Genomic DNA, 11,017 nt, shown 5'->3' on the forward strand with positions numbered 1-11,017 from the left:
TGAGAGTCTTTTAACCCTAGGTTAAGAACTCCTAAGTCTAGTCCAAAGTGCCTAAGCACTGAGCTTCTTCCCGTAGCTAAAAGCCTCAAGTTGCAGAACCAAGCAATTGCCCAGTGCTCTACCAATGGTGTATGTGGACTACAGGAAGACACAGCTGTGGGGGGGGGGCGGGGTCAGGGAATCAAGACCCATCTTTACCTTAATAATTATCCCACTGGAGCTTTAAAAACCCTACTGATCCCTTTGTCCATTTAATGCTGTAAAGTACATAGAAAAAGTTAACTGTTATGCCTGAAAGGGCAGAGTATACATAAAATGGTATACAATTGTTTCCAATATCAGGAGATCACAAAAGTACAGATTTCCTTGACTTACAATGGAGTTACATTCGTTTTTTTTTTTTTTTTTATTTACTTATTTTTTCCCCCAAAGCCCCAGCAGATAGTTGTAGGTCATAGCTACACATCCTTCTAGTTGCTGTATGTGGGACGCAGCCTCAGCATGGCAGGAGAAGCGGTGCGTCGCTGCGCGCTGGGATCAAACCCGGGCCGCCAGCAGCGGAGCGCGCGCACTTAACCGCTAAGCCACGGGGCCGGCCCTGGAGTTAGTCTGATAAACCCATTGTTAAGTTGAAAATATCACGTTGAAAATGCATTTAATACCCCTAAGCTACTGAACAATCATAGCTTAGCCTACCTTAAATGTGCTCAAAACACTTACTTTAGCCTACACTTGGGCAATATGGTCTAACACAAAGCCTATTTTATAATAAAGTATTGAATATCTCATGTAATTTACTGAATTTTGTACTGAAGGTGAAAAACAGAATGGTTGTATCAGTTGTTTACCCTCATGATCGCGTGGCTGACTGGCAGCTGCAGCCCACTGCAGCTACCCAGAATCACAAGAGAGTATTGTACTGCATATTGCTAGCTCGGGAAAAGACCAAAATTTGAAGTATGGTTTCTACTGAACGCATATGGCTTTCACACCATCATAAAGTTGAAAAATCGTTAAGTCAAACCACGGTAAATCAGGGACCATCCGTAAATGCCTTCAACAACTAGGTAGACAACTTAATAAGCGGACAGGTGATACACAAATAAGATAATTGCCAGTTAAGTCTCAGTTTCACCATTTGGGAGAGTCCTGTGGCCAGGTCCCTGGAGAATGGAGACAAATGATAATCAGCTCTACTTGATTATTACTATGTGAGAATAAGGAACTTGGGTTGCCAGATGTTCCAGTTTTCTCTAAAAGCTAACAAGTGGATTGTTTATGACATTTTTCCTATTTTTGAATGTGGTCAGCTAATTTAAAAAGAAGTTTTAACTGTGTGAGCCAAGTAAAATATATCTGTAGTATCTTTGAGTCACAAGTTTGTGAACTTCTGATTATTCCGGCAGCACACTGCAGGGGCTATGCACAAAATAGGTAGTCACTAAATACAGATGATGGCAAAAAACTGCATATAGGTAGACTTCAACATCCTTAGTGCATCGAAAGGCAGGGCACTAAATGGTGAAAAGGACTTTAAATGCAGGACAAGACAAGGGTTTTTGTCCTGCTCCTTGGGCAAATCAGAGAGCAAAGAACTTCCAGCGTCTAGTGGAAGATACAGGGTTCAACTATGAAGGGAGTACCTAATCCACAACAAAAGGCCAAGTTCTCTTCAGAGGATTTTATTTCAAGATAAAGCATAACTTACACCCAGACAACAATTCTAAAGGATGAAAAAAGTGTTTTTCCCTCCTTTTACTCTTCAAAGAGAGCATGGCAGTGTACATGTCTCTGAAACGCCTCTGCATAGTTCTTAGAAGCTACAGTCCAGTCATTGAAAACGCTTCTCCATTTTCAGCTGACATGTGATTTGTTAGGAAACCTCTGTAACAACTTATTAATTTTCTTGGGGGGTAAACTCCCGGACTCTCCCAGGTTCTCCTGGATTGATCTCATCTTTCGGGCTGCCTGAAAACACAGAACAAAACAAAAATGACAGCTTTAAAGTTTGCCCTGACCTAAGTCAATAGTTCTCTCAACGCCCCAAAGCACACTAAAATATTAACTAGCCTGAACAGATCTGTGTCATCTTCCCAGTCCCCTTTCAACAAAAGGGACCTGGGACCTACAAATGACTGTATGATCTGAAACTACCACGCCAGCTGGCTACTAAATCTAGGCTGGAAACCAAACAACCTGCCCTTCCCTATCTTCAATTCTATTTCAGACAATAACGTCAATTTGAAAAGCAACTTAAATTTTACAAAGTGATTTTCACATTCATTCCTTCATCTGACACTCGCAAAATTCTGTAAGGTGGGTAATATTAACTTCATTTTACATCTGGTAAAACTAAAGCTCAGTGCAGTGAAACAAATCGCCCCAGATCACAGTGCCTTCAAAACTGTAACCTTTCCCACTCTGGCGTGGGTGAAGTAGCTCCCAAAACTTTCCTCGCCTTTTTAGAATGAGAAGGACTTTCTTACCACCTAGCAAGAGGCAGGGAAAGCCATTATTGTATCCCCCCATTCTCCTCCCAAAAGCATCCCAGAAACCTTCTGTCACCTCAGCCCTCGAAGCACAATCAAAGAAGTCCCGGATCTCTTTTCTGCACGCTTCGTCGCGGAATTCATTCCGCTTCCAGCAAGCCATCATTACCGACATCTCCGTGATACAGGTCGCCTCTGGAGGGGCAGAACCGGGGGACCCTCAGTCACAAGGAGACCACCCTACCTTCCGGCCCTCCCACCAAGCCGCCCCCTGCACCCCTCTGGCTTCCGCTCTGGGGCCTCGATGGCTCCGACTGCTCACCGCCCCGCTCTCGGCGCCGTTCCCCGACACGGTTAGCTAGGATGAGAGGCTTGTTGGGCTTCAGTATGGGACTCCGCGGGTTTCCAAGCCGCGCTAGGCGACCTCTCAGGCTGGGAGCCGCCATCGCGCACCGAGCTCCCGGCAGGCTCTGCGGCGCCGTGCGTGACCCTGCGTGATCCCTACGAGCTCCACGGGGCTCGGCGTGCGGCCCAGGGCAAGCTCCGCGGGCCAGCCGCGTGCACCTGCTTCTTTTCTTAACGGTCTCCCGGGTGCTGGGTTCGGACGCCGGCAGGTCCAGACCCGCGTGCAGGTTAGAAGGAGAATCTTTGCAGTTCGTACGCTGACCCAGGCCACTCTTTTGTATTAAACTGTGGCGATACTGGGCCGGGAACACCCAGGAAAGGGCCCGGATAAATAGACACTAGTTTCTCGTGGGGGCGGGGTGATTGACATAGGCAAGGGCAGAGAAGTTGAGAGCGAATCAAACTATGGAACTTTGAGATGTTACGTTGGGAAAGATTTTTGTTTTGTTTTAATGAACCTTCAAGAGCTGTTGGTTTTGACTACCTTTAGAACAACTCCGAAGCCGCAAAGAAAAATTAGGCTCATTTGAACAGCTGCTACCACTAAGATAGCCTTAGCTCATTTGTAATGATCTCATTGGGTAGGGTGAGGTTTAAGCACTTTGACATTCATTGTTTTATTTAATCTTCTCACCAGTACTGTGAAGATACTTGGTAGGATCATTCATATTTATAGACTTGGCCCTTCAGTTGTGATGCCTAGCTTTATCAGATTTGGTTCTAAGTGACTTATAGCTGTGTACAAAACTCAGTCCAAAGATGTGCCATGGATTCTCAAGGCATTTACAAATGAGGAAGAAATGTTTCTGGAAATAGAAGTGTAACTTGAACAAGCTTGTAGTTCATAAGATGACTACTTTGGAGGAGCAATATTTATTTGGTTGTGTAAATTTAGTGTGATAAAATCATTTGTCACATGTTTGGAATCTTCCCAGTGATCTCCACATAAGGGGTTCTTTTGCTTCTGTTGAGTCTCAGTTCGTGTCAGCGAGACCTTCCCTAACTTCTATCCCCACCACCATCAACCTGTTTTATTTTCTTCATAGCCCCTGTCACAGTCTGAATTATCTTGTTCATTTATTTGTTTACAGCCTTACCCTCAACACCCTTTTTTTTTTCCCTGTGAGGAAGATCAGCCCTGAGCTAACATCCATGCCAATCCTCCTCTTTTTGCTGAGGAAGACTGGCCCTGGACTAACATCCGTGCACATCTTCCTCCACTTTATATGGGATGCCGCCACAGCATGGCTTGACAAGCGGTGCCTCAGTGCACGCCCGGGATCTGAACCCGGGCCGCCAGCAGCGGAGCACAAGCACTTAACTGCTACACCACGGGGCCGGCCCCTCAACACCCACTTAAAATGTAAGCACCATGAGTGTAGGAACCTTGTCTATCTTGTTCAGTGCAGAATCCCCATTGCCTAGAGTAGTGCCAATAAATACATGTTAAATGAACAAATGTTTGAAATATTTTTACAAGTCTCCAACTTTATCATGCTCACCCCCAGAAGCGTAACCAAGCATAAGACACTGTTTAAAAGAAGCCATTTATTATACAAAATGAAACCAGAGATAATAGAAAATAGCAACACCTGGAGTAATAAAGGCATCAGCCCAATGCTCCACCCCCTACTCCAGCAAAACAAATAAAACTGATTCCTATCAGACACTTCTACCACCAATACCCCCAAACCTGCTGCTGTATACAGAGCAGGCTGGGCGCCAAACCAGAGAAAATTCACAATGCTTGCTTTTCCATAGGGAAAGTGAAGCCTTTAGCTGGTAAGTACCACGTGGCTATTCCCGATTCTGCTTTCCCTTGTGGAAATGTAGAACCTAGTTTACCCTGCTCTTTTGTCAATACTTTTATGGTGACAGGAATAAAGGAGAAAGTCTGGGAAGCACTGACTTCAAAGCAAGCGTGAGTCTTCAGCTACAATCATTCATAAACATCTGGCCCACTCTGTACATAACAGTGCTCAAGGAATGCCAATGTGAACTGGTGTAATTAGAGATAAGGATGATTCTACACCTTGTATAAGCATTACTTACCCTTTTTATTGCACATGATTAAATTTGAGTCCTAACCTTAGTTTGCACTTGGGTAATTTGTATTTTGCACCATAAATCAGCATCTGCATTTAAATAGATTGCAAGCTTAGAAATCAGAGACATGAATTTGACTTCTTTTGTGGGTCACTCTATATCAAATTTTAACGTAACTATTTTTGAAGGTCTGTCTTTTCCTCTTGTTCTTTTCTGCAAAAGTCCAAACAAGTTAAGCAAACTTTCCATGCTGTTATGAAGGGCATTTTTTATTAAAGAATACAATGAAAAAAGAACTGCCCTGGCAGTGAAATCCAGCCTAAATTATAGCTTTCCTTGGCCACATCTTTAGATGTCACAATAAGTATGGGACCTGTTGAGACATCTAACATATATACATATGGTTGTAAATTAATGTGTGTGTGTATACACAAACATATACACACACTAATTTAAACTAGATATATTGATAAGCTATAGGACTTCTCTAGTGATAATTCATAATACAACATTACAACCAAGGTAGCTCTAAGGTTTAAGGTCTTCTCTCTTGTTCCACCACTCCAGAAAAAGCCAATGGTCTCCCTGCCCATTAAGCTGTATGTTCAAACCACAGCAATAGAAGGGTTTGGCTACATCCCCAAATCTGACTAACAGCTTTTTATTTAGCCAGCCACTTGTGGTGGCTTAAATCTCTTGCCTCGCCTCTCATCCCCTTGAGCGTAGGGCCTTGGGTGGGCTCCATCAAAATGTCGTCTCAGTAAGTACTATAAAGTTGTATAGAAGGATATCAACTACTAATTGAATGAATGAAACTGGAATATTCATCCCACTTGAAAAGTGCTACAGAATATGAGATAATTACTAGAGCTGTATTGCTGGGCTATTTTTTGACCATAATTTTCATGACTCTGGGGGAAAATGAGACTTGTACCATATAATAAAACAGAAGGAAGAATTCACTAGGTAGACAAAAGACCTATAAAAATCTGCACTTTGATTCACAATGGCCTATTTTAACATTTCAAAATCATTTAAATATTTTATATATATATATAATTTTCCACCATCATTTCCTACCTTAGTCTCCATCTCTAACCTAAAACAGAGCAGGACAATTCATTAAATTGACATGGCATACATTAGCCACTGAATCTTGAGGATAGAAGGAATTCCAGATATGCCTTAGATAAGAAGCAAACCTACAGTAAGAAAAGCTGTCAAATCTATAGCCAGTTTAATGCAGGAGAGAATGAATGTCGGAATGGTGGCAAGGCTGCTGCATCTCCATCAGAAATTGTGGAAAACCAGGAAAGAAAAAGCCATTTAAAGTAAAAAGTTTGGGCTGGCCCCATGGCTTAGCGGTTAAGTGTGCGTGCTCCGCTGCTGGCGGCCCAGGTTCGGATCCCGGGCAGGCACCAACGCACCGCTTCTCCAGCCACAATGAGGCCGCGTCCCACATACAGCAACTAGAAGGCTGTGCAACTATGACGTACAACTATCTACTGGGTCTTTGGGGGAAAAAAAATAAAAATAAATAAAAATTAAAAAAAAAAAAAATAAAGTAAAAAGTTTGGGCTGGCCCCATGGCTTAGCGGTTAAGTGAGTGCGCTCCGCTACTGCCGCCCCAGGTTCGGATCCCGGGTGTGCACTGACGCACCACTTCCCCGGCCATGCTGAGGCCGCGTCCCACATACAGCAACTAGAAGGATGTGCAACTATGACATACAACTATCTACTGGGGCTTTGGGGAGAAAAAGGAGGGGGATTGGCGATGGATGTTAGCTTAGAGCCAGTCTTCCTCAGCAAAAAAAAAAAAGGATTAGCACAGATGTTAGCTCACGGCTGATCTTCACACACACACAAAAATAATAAAGTAAAAAGTTTGACATGAAATTCAAAGTAAATGATGTAAAAACCACAACTCCAGAGAATCAGAATACAACCCACCAGGAGTTCTGCTTCACCACCAATTAACAGTTTATAAAGCAAGAGATTAGGAAAGGTACTGAAGTTTGAGGAATAGCATAGAAGTTTTAAGACCCTAAATCTGGCTTATCTTACCTCATTCACAGCCAAGTACTAAGTTATTATCCCAATCACAATTGAGAGGATGAAATGGCTAGAAAAATAAGTTCTTTAAAAATTCTCTTGGGTCAGCACCTTGAATCAAATGGGTGTTTCAGGCTTCTTTTTCCCACTAAACCAAGAACTGGATGTCTCCATCTCTTCTTGAGGAGTGGCCCTATTACCACTAGCTGAGACCCTAGCTACACATCATTAGGATAAAATATCAGTGGATATAACTGGAATTCTTTGAATTCAGTTCTTTGAAGACACTGTTCTTGTACAGCGGATGCCTCTCATGTCCCATGGTAGATTAAGGACTTCCATCTCTTTAGCTCTACCAAGTTAAACACTCTCACAAGGGTAATCAGAGATTTTGGTTCCTTTTCATGAAGATCTCATGTAGGTAATCCCAAAATTTCCTCTGCTGTGTCTCATTGTTGTGGATCATGGCAGTGAGAGCTTCCCCCTGGTCCAGACCTTGCCAATAATCTTGCAGCCACATCTCCTTCCAGCTGAAAGATCAAAATGGGAGTTGGATTATGGAACCTCAGCACAGCTATGAATCCTGCCTTTCTCTGAATGGGGCCAAAGAAATCTTAAGCAGATAGAGTGGTCCCTGGCTAGGGACAGGGCTCTGCTTTGAAGGGAAGAAAATGTAAAGTAAATCCAGTACTAGTCCAGGTGACATGCAGTAAGCCACAAACATGAATATATTACACACCCACCCAATGAGTTAAACTTCCTGACTTGCCTGCTCTTGGTTCCCAAATGTGGAGGGAGGTCAGAGGCAGGCAGGGCAGGGGCCAGACTATGGAAACAGTGTTCCCCCTAAGGAAAGCAAGGGAGCATATTTAGATGGTTACCTTTTTTTTTTTAAAAAAGATTTTATTTATTCATTTTTTCCCCCCAAAGCCCCAGTAGATAGTTGTATGTCATAGGTTCACATCCTTCTAGTTGCTGTACGTGGGACTCGGCCTCGCGTTGGACGGAGAAGTGGTGCCTCGGGGCGTGCCCGGGATCCGAACCCGGGCCGCCAGCATCAGAGCGCACGCACTTAACTGCTAAGCCACGGAGCCGGCCCAAGGATTTCTCAGATGGTTACCTTTTAAGTTGCACTTTTATTTTTAATAATAAAAATGAAAGTGCAGTGGCATACAGTGTCTAGATAAGATATAGCCTGAATTTTTTTTTTTTGTGAGGAAGAGTGGCCCTGAGCTAACACCTGTTGCCAATCTTTCTCTTTTTGCTTGAGGAAGACTCGCTGAGCTAACATCTGTGCCAGTCTTCCTCCATTTTGTAAGTGGGACACCACCACAGCATGGTTTGATGAGCAGTGTGTATGTCCCTGCCTGGGATTGGAACCCACGAATCCCAGGCTGCTGAAGTGGAGTGCGCGAAGTTAACCACTACGCCACACCGGGCTGGCCCTGAATATTATTATTATTATTTTTAATGTTTTACATTGTTTTACACTTTTCCTCTAGTAAATCATATTATGTTCAGCACAAACTAGATACAAATTACTCGATGGAGGACTCCATTCCCAGGACCAACCTGTGCCAGCAGCATATATAAACAGCCCTCTGCTGCCATCCACTGCCCAAGTCAGTCTCTGCAGGCCATTCTAGCAGCCTCTCTTTCTCAAGCTTAATAACCTTTTATTGCCTCTCCCCCAAAAAAGGTTTGATGCAAGTGGTTTCAACATTTTCCCACCCCACCTCCCATGCTGACCTTGTTTCCCAATGCCACCACCTCCTGCCACCTCCTGCAGTAGCTTCCTCACTTCCCTTCCAATCCACACTGCTCACCATTGTTAATTATCTTTTGAAATCATTCCTTCTATTCTGTCTAGAGCGAACAGAAAATTTATCATCGAAATCAGAGTAATTTTAAGAGTGAAAGGAGGTGCTTTATAAAATTATGTCAGGTTAACAGGTGTAAACCCTAACTATTGCAGACAAACCTCCCTAAAAATACTCATCTTTGTATTTTTCATCCCCACCCCCACCAATTAGAAGGTGCTCAATAAAAAGCTGACTTGATTTTCAGGACAGTCCAACTCCTGAGCCTGGTATTCAAGCTATATACAGCCTGGCCCCAGCTTATCTGCCCAACTTTATCTCTCCCTCATCATTTCCCTGAACTCTGGTTGAAGCCTTTTTTTGAATCACTATCGCAAATATTGCTCACAAAAGCTGATTTTCATATGTTGTTGCCCTGATTTATATTTTACATCTTTTACTGAGCTTTTTCTTTTTGTCTCATCTACCCAACTACACTCTTGACACCTTAAAAGAGTGATCCCATGTCATAAGTTCCTTATACAACATCCCCTCAGCGCCTAGTGCTAGTTCATTGCCCACAGTAAGCAAGTAAGTAAATCATTTGATTTGATGGCCCCAGGGAACCCCAGCTACCCTTACCTGTCATTCTCAGGAATCTCTTCCACACTGCCAAATCCAGGTGTGGGCATCGGGCAGGCCATGTGTGAGAGCTGAGCAATGTGAGGCTCAGGGACAGGGATGTCCCCAGGAGAGGCTGCGTGGGCTTTCTCGGCATCCAGCCGAGCCAGTTCATGGTCACAGACGAAACACTCGAAGCCGTTGAGGTAGTTAGGCAGTAAAGGATCATTCACTCCCCACTCCCGATGCTTCAGACTATCCAGAAGAAATTGGTTGGTGATGCCCCCAGGTTGCTTGTATGCCAGGTATTTCACATATTCCTCATCATTCTTGTCCAGAAAGTCAATAAACTCTGCCAGCTTCTGAGGTGACTCGAAGTCGTCAATGATGATGATGGAATGATTGTTGGGCATCCAGTCCCTCACAGAGGGAGAGCCGCGGTACACAGGCACAGCACCGAGATGCATGGGGCGCCACAGTTTTTCTGTCATGTAGTCGTCACAGATGGCATTTTCGAGGGCCAAATGAAACTTATAGCGGGACAAGAAGGCCAAGAGCTCTGGATCCTCGGTGGTGGCTGTGGCTGTGTCCTGTAACCGCGGAGTGGGCAGCTCCCGATTTTGCAGGCATTTCCCGTATGAGTCCACCTAAGCGGGTTAGAGTACAGCAGTCAAGACGGTACGGCATGTCAGCCTGGACACCAGGGGTCCTGGCCTCCGCCCTGCGCGCCCCCCTCCCTGCCCCTCCCTGCCCCTCCCCTCCCTGCCCCGCCATGCCCTCACCCACCGGGATGTAGCGCATGAGCTCGCGAACGTAGCGGTCCCGGTCCGCAGGCACGTCGCAGTGGGACTGCAGATAGAGCAGCGGCGCGTAGCCACGGCGGCGCCACTCCGCGCGCTGCTGGAGCGGAGGGGCGGCGCGGCGCAGATAGGCAGTCCCAGGTAGCCACTGCAGCGGCAGCGGGTAGTCCGAGTGGCGGCTGAAAGTGGCGGTAAGATTAAAAAGGCGGATGCCTGGACCGTGGCTCAGCAAAAAGTTGTTGAGAGGCGACTCCTCGTGCAGGAGCGCCCAGCTCTGGTGCGTCAGGCGCGGCAGCGGCGCCTCAGACGCGCGGAAGTCGGTGCCGTAGAAAAGCAGTGCGCGCGTCCGCGAGTCTCCCCTCACCCTTCGGTCCCGGGACGCCACGCACGCGCCGCGCGCGCACTCGATGCGCTCCGAGTCGCCTGGGAAGTGGGGAAACAGCCCTGGGCTCCACCACAGCAGCACCGGCAAGTCAACCGCCTCCTCCCTCCCTGGCCGCCGGGTCCCCGGATTGCGCGCCACCCCCACCGCGCCCAGCGCCGAGGGCGGCCGGAAAACCGCCCCATCCCACGGCTCCGCCCCCTCCGCCTCCGCACCGGTCTCCCTCTTCGCCACGTGCCCAGAGCCGCTGGCCGCACAGACACTAAGCATTCCCAGGGCGGTGAGCACAGCCCCGATGCGGCCGACCCCCATATCCTCGCTGACTGCCGGCGCCCCTCAGCCAGCACTAGGCCCCGCCTCGCAGAGTCGCAACGGGACGAGATCTTACGCCACGGGGGCACATGGCGCATGCGCAGCTCCGCT

The 11,017-nt window shown here is 46.2% G+C and overlaps 2 protein-coding genes across 5 annotated transcripts; both read right to left on the reverse strand.

Moving 5' to 3' along the window:
* Positions 1-1,666: 1,666 nt before the first annotated feature.
* CHCHD1 (coiled-coil-helix-coiled-coil-helix domain containing 1) lies at positions 1,667-3,000 on the reverse strand. The gene is made up of 3 exons (XM_004426967.3): positions 2,812-3,000; positions 2,566-2,684; positions 1,667-1,968 (listed from the first exon to the last, which is right to left on the reverse strand). Exons 1-3 carry the CDS (start codon positions 2,933-2,935, stop codon positions 1,855-1,857), a joined length of 357 nt encoding a protein of 118 aa, XP_004427024.1. The 5' UTR covers positions 2,936-3,000; the 3' UTR covers positions 1,667-1,854.
* A 1,422-nt stretch (positions 3,001-4,422) lies between these two features.
* On the reverse strand, positions 4,423-10,965 carry POFUT4 (protein O-fucosyltransferase 4). Of its 4 annotated transcripts, none has more exons than XM_087432018.1 (4): positions 10,199-10,961; positions 9,434-10,059; positions 7,762-7,838; positions 4,423-7,522 (listed from the first exon to the last, which is right to left on the reverse strand). In XM_087432018.1, the coding sequence occupies exons 1-4, from the start codon at positions 10,904-10,906 to the stop codon at positions 7,455-7,457; spliced, it is 1,479 nt and encodes a 492-aa protein (XP_087288144.1). In that variant the 5' UTR covers positions 10,907-10,961; the 3' UTR covers positions 4,423-7,454. The 4 variants fall into 4 exon arrangements, with proteins under 4 accessions (XP_087288144.1, XP_087288145.1, XP_004427025.2 ...); XM_087432019.1 differs by lacking the exon at positions 7,762-7,838 and having other exon boundaries at positions 10,199-10,635; positions 10,810-10,940; XM_004426968.3 differs by lacking the exon at positions 7,762-7,838 and having other exon boundaries at positions 10,199-10,944.
* Between the last annotated feature and the right edge of the window lie 52 nt (positions 10,966-11,017).

This window comes from Ceratotherium simum, chromosome 6 (genome assembly GCF_057802395.1).
Source record: "Ceratotherium simum simum isolate JZ-2026a chromosome 6, ASM5780239v1, whole genome shotgun sequence".
NCBI lineage: Eukaryota > Metazoa > Chordata > Mammalia > Perissodactyla > Rhinocerotidae > Ceratotherium > Ceratotherium simum.

Coding starts and splice junctions, on each gene's coding strand:
- CHCHD1 (XM_004426967.3), bottom strand. CDS start 2,935: ATGGCGGCTCCCAGCCTGAGAGGTCGCCTAGCGCGGCTTGGAAACCCG. Junction 2,685..2,811: donor ACGGCGCCGAGAGCGGGGCG/GTGAGCAGTCGG, acceptor CTGCCCCTCCAG/AGGCGACCTGTATCACGGAG. Junction 1,969..2,565: donor ATTGTGCTTCGAGGGCTGAG/GTGACAGAAGGT, acceptor CTGTGTTTTCAG/GCAGCCCGAAAGATGAGATC.
- POFUT4 (XM_004426968.3), bottom strand. CDS start 10,906: ATGGGGGTCGGCCGCATCGGGGCTGTGCTCACCGCCCTGGGAATGCTT. Junction 10,060..10,198: donor AGCTCATGCGCTACATCCCG/GTGGGTGAGGGC, acceptor TAACCCGCTTAG/GTGGACTCATACGGGAAATG. Junction 7,523..9,433: donor GAGATTCCTGAGAATGACAG/GTAAGGGTAGCT, acceptor TTGATCTTTCAG/CTGGAAGGAGATGTGGCTGC.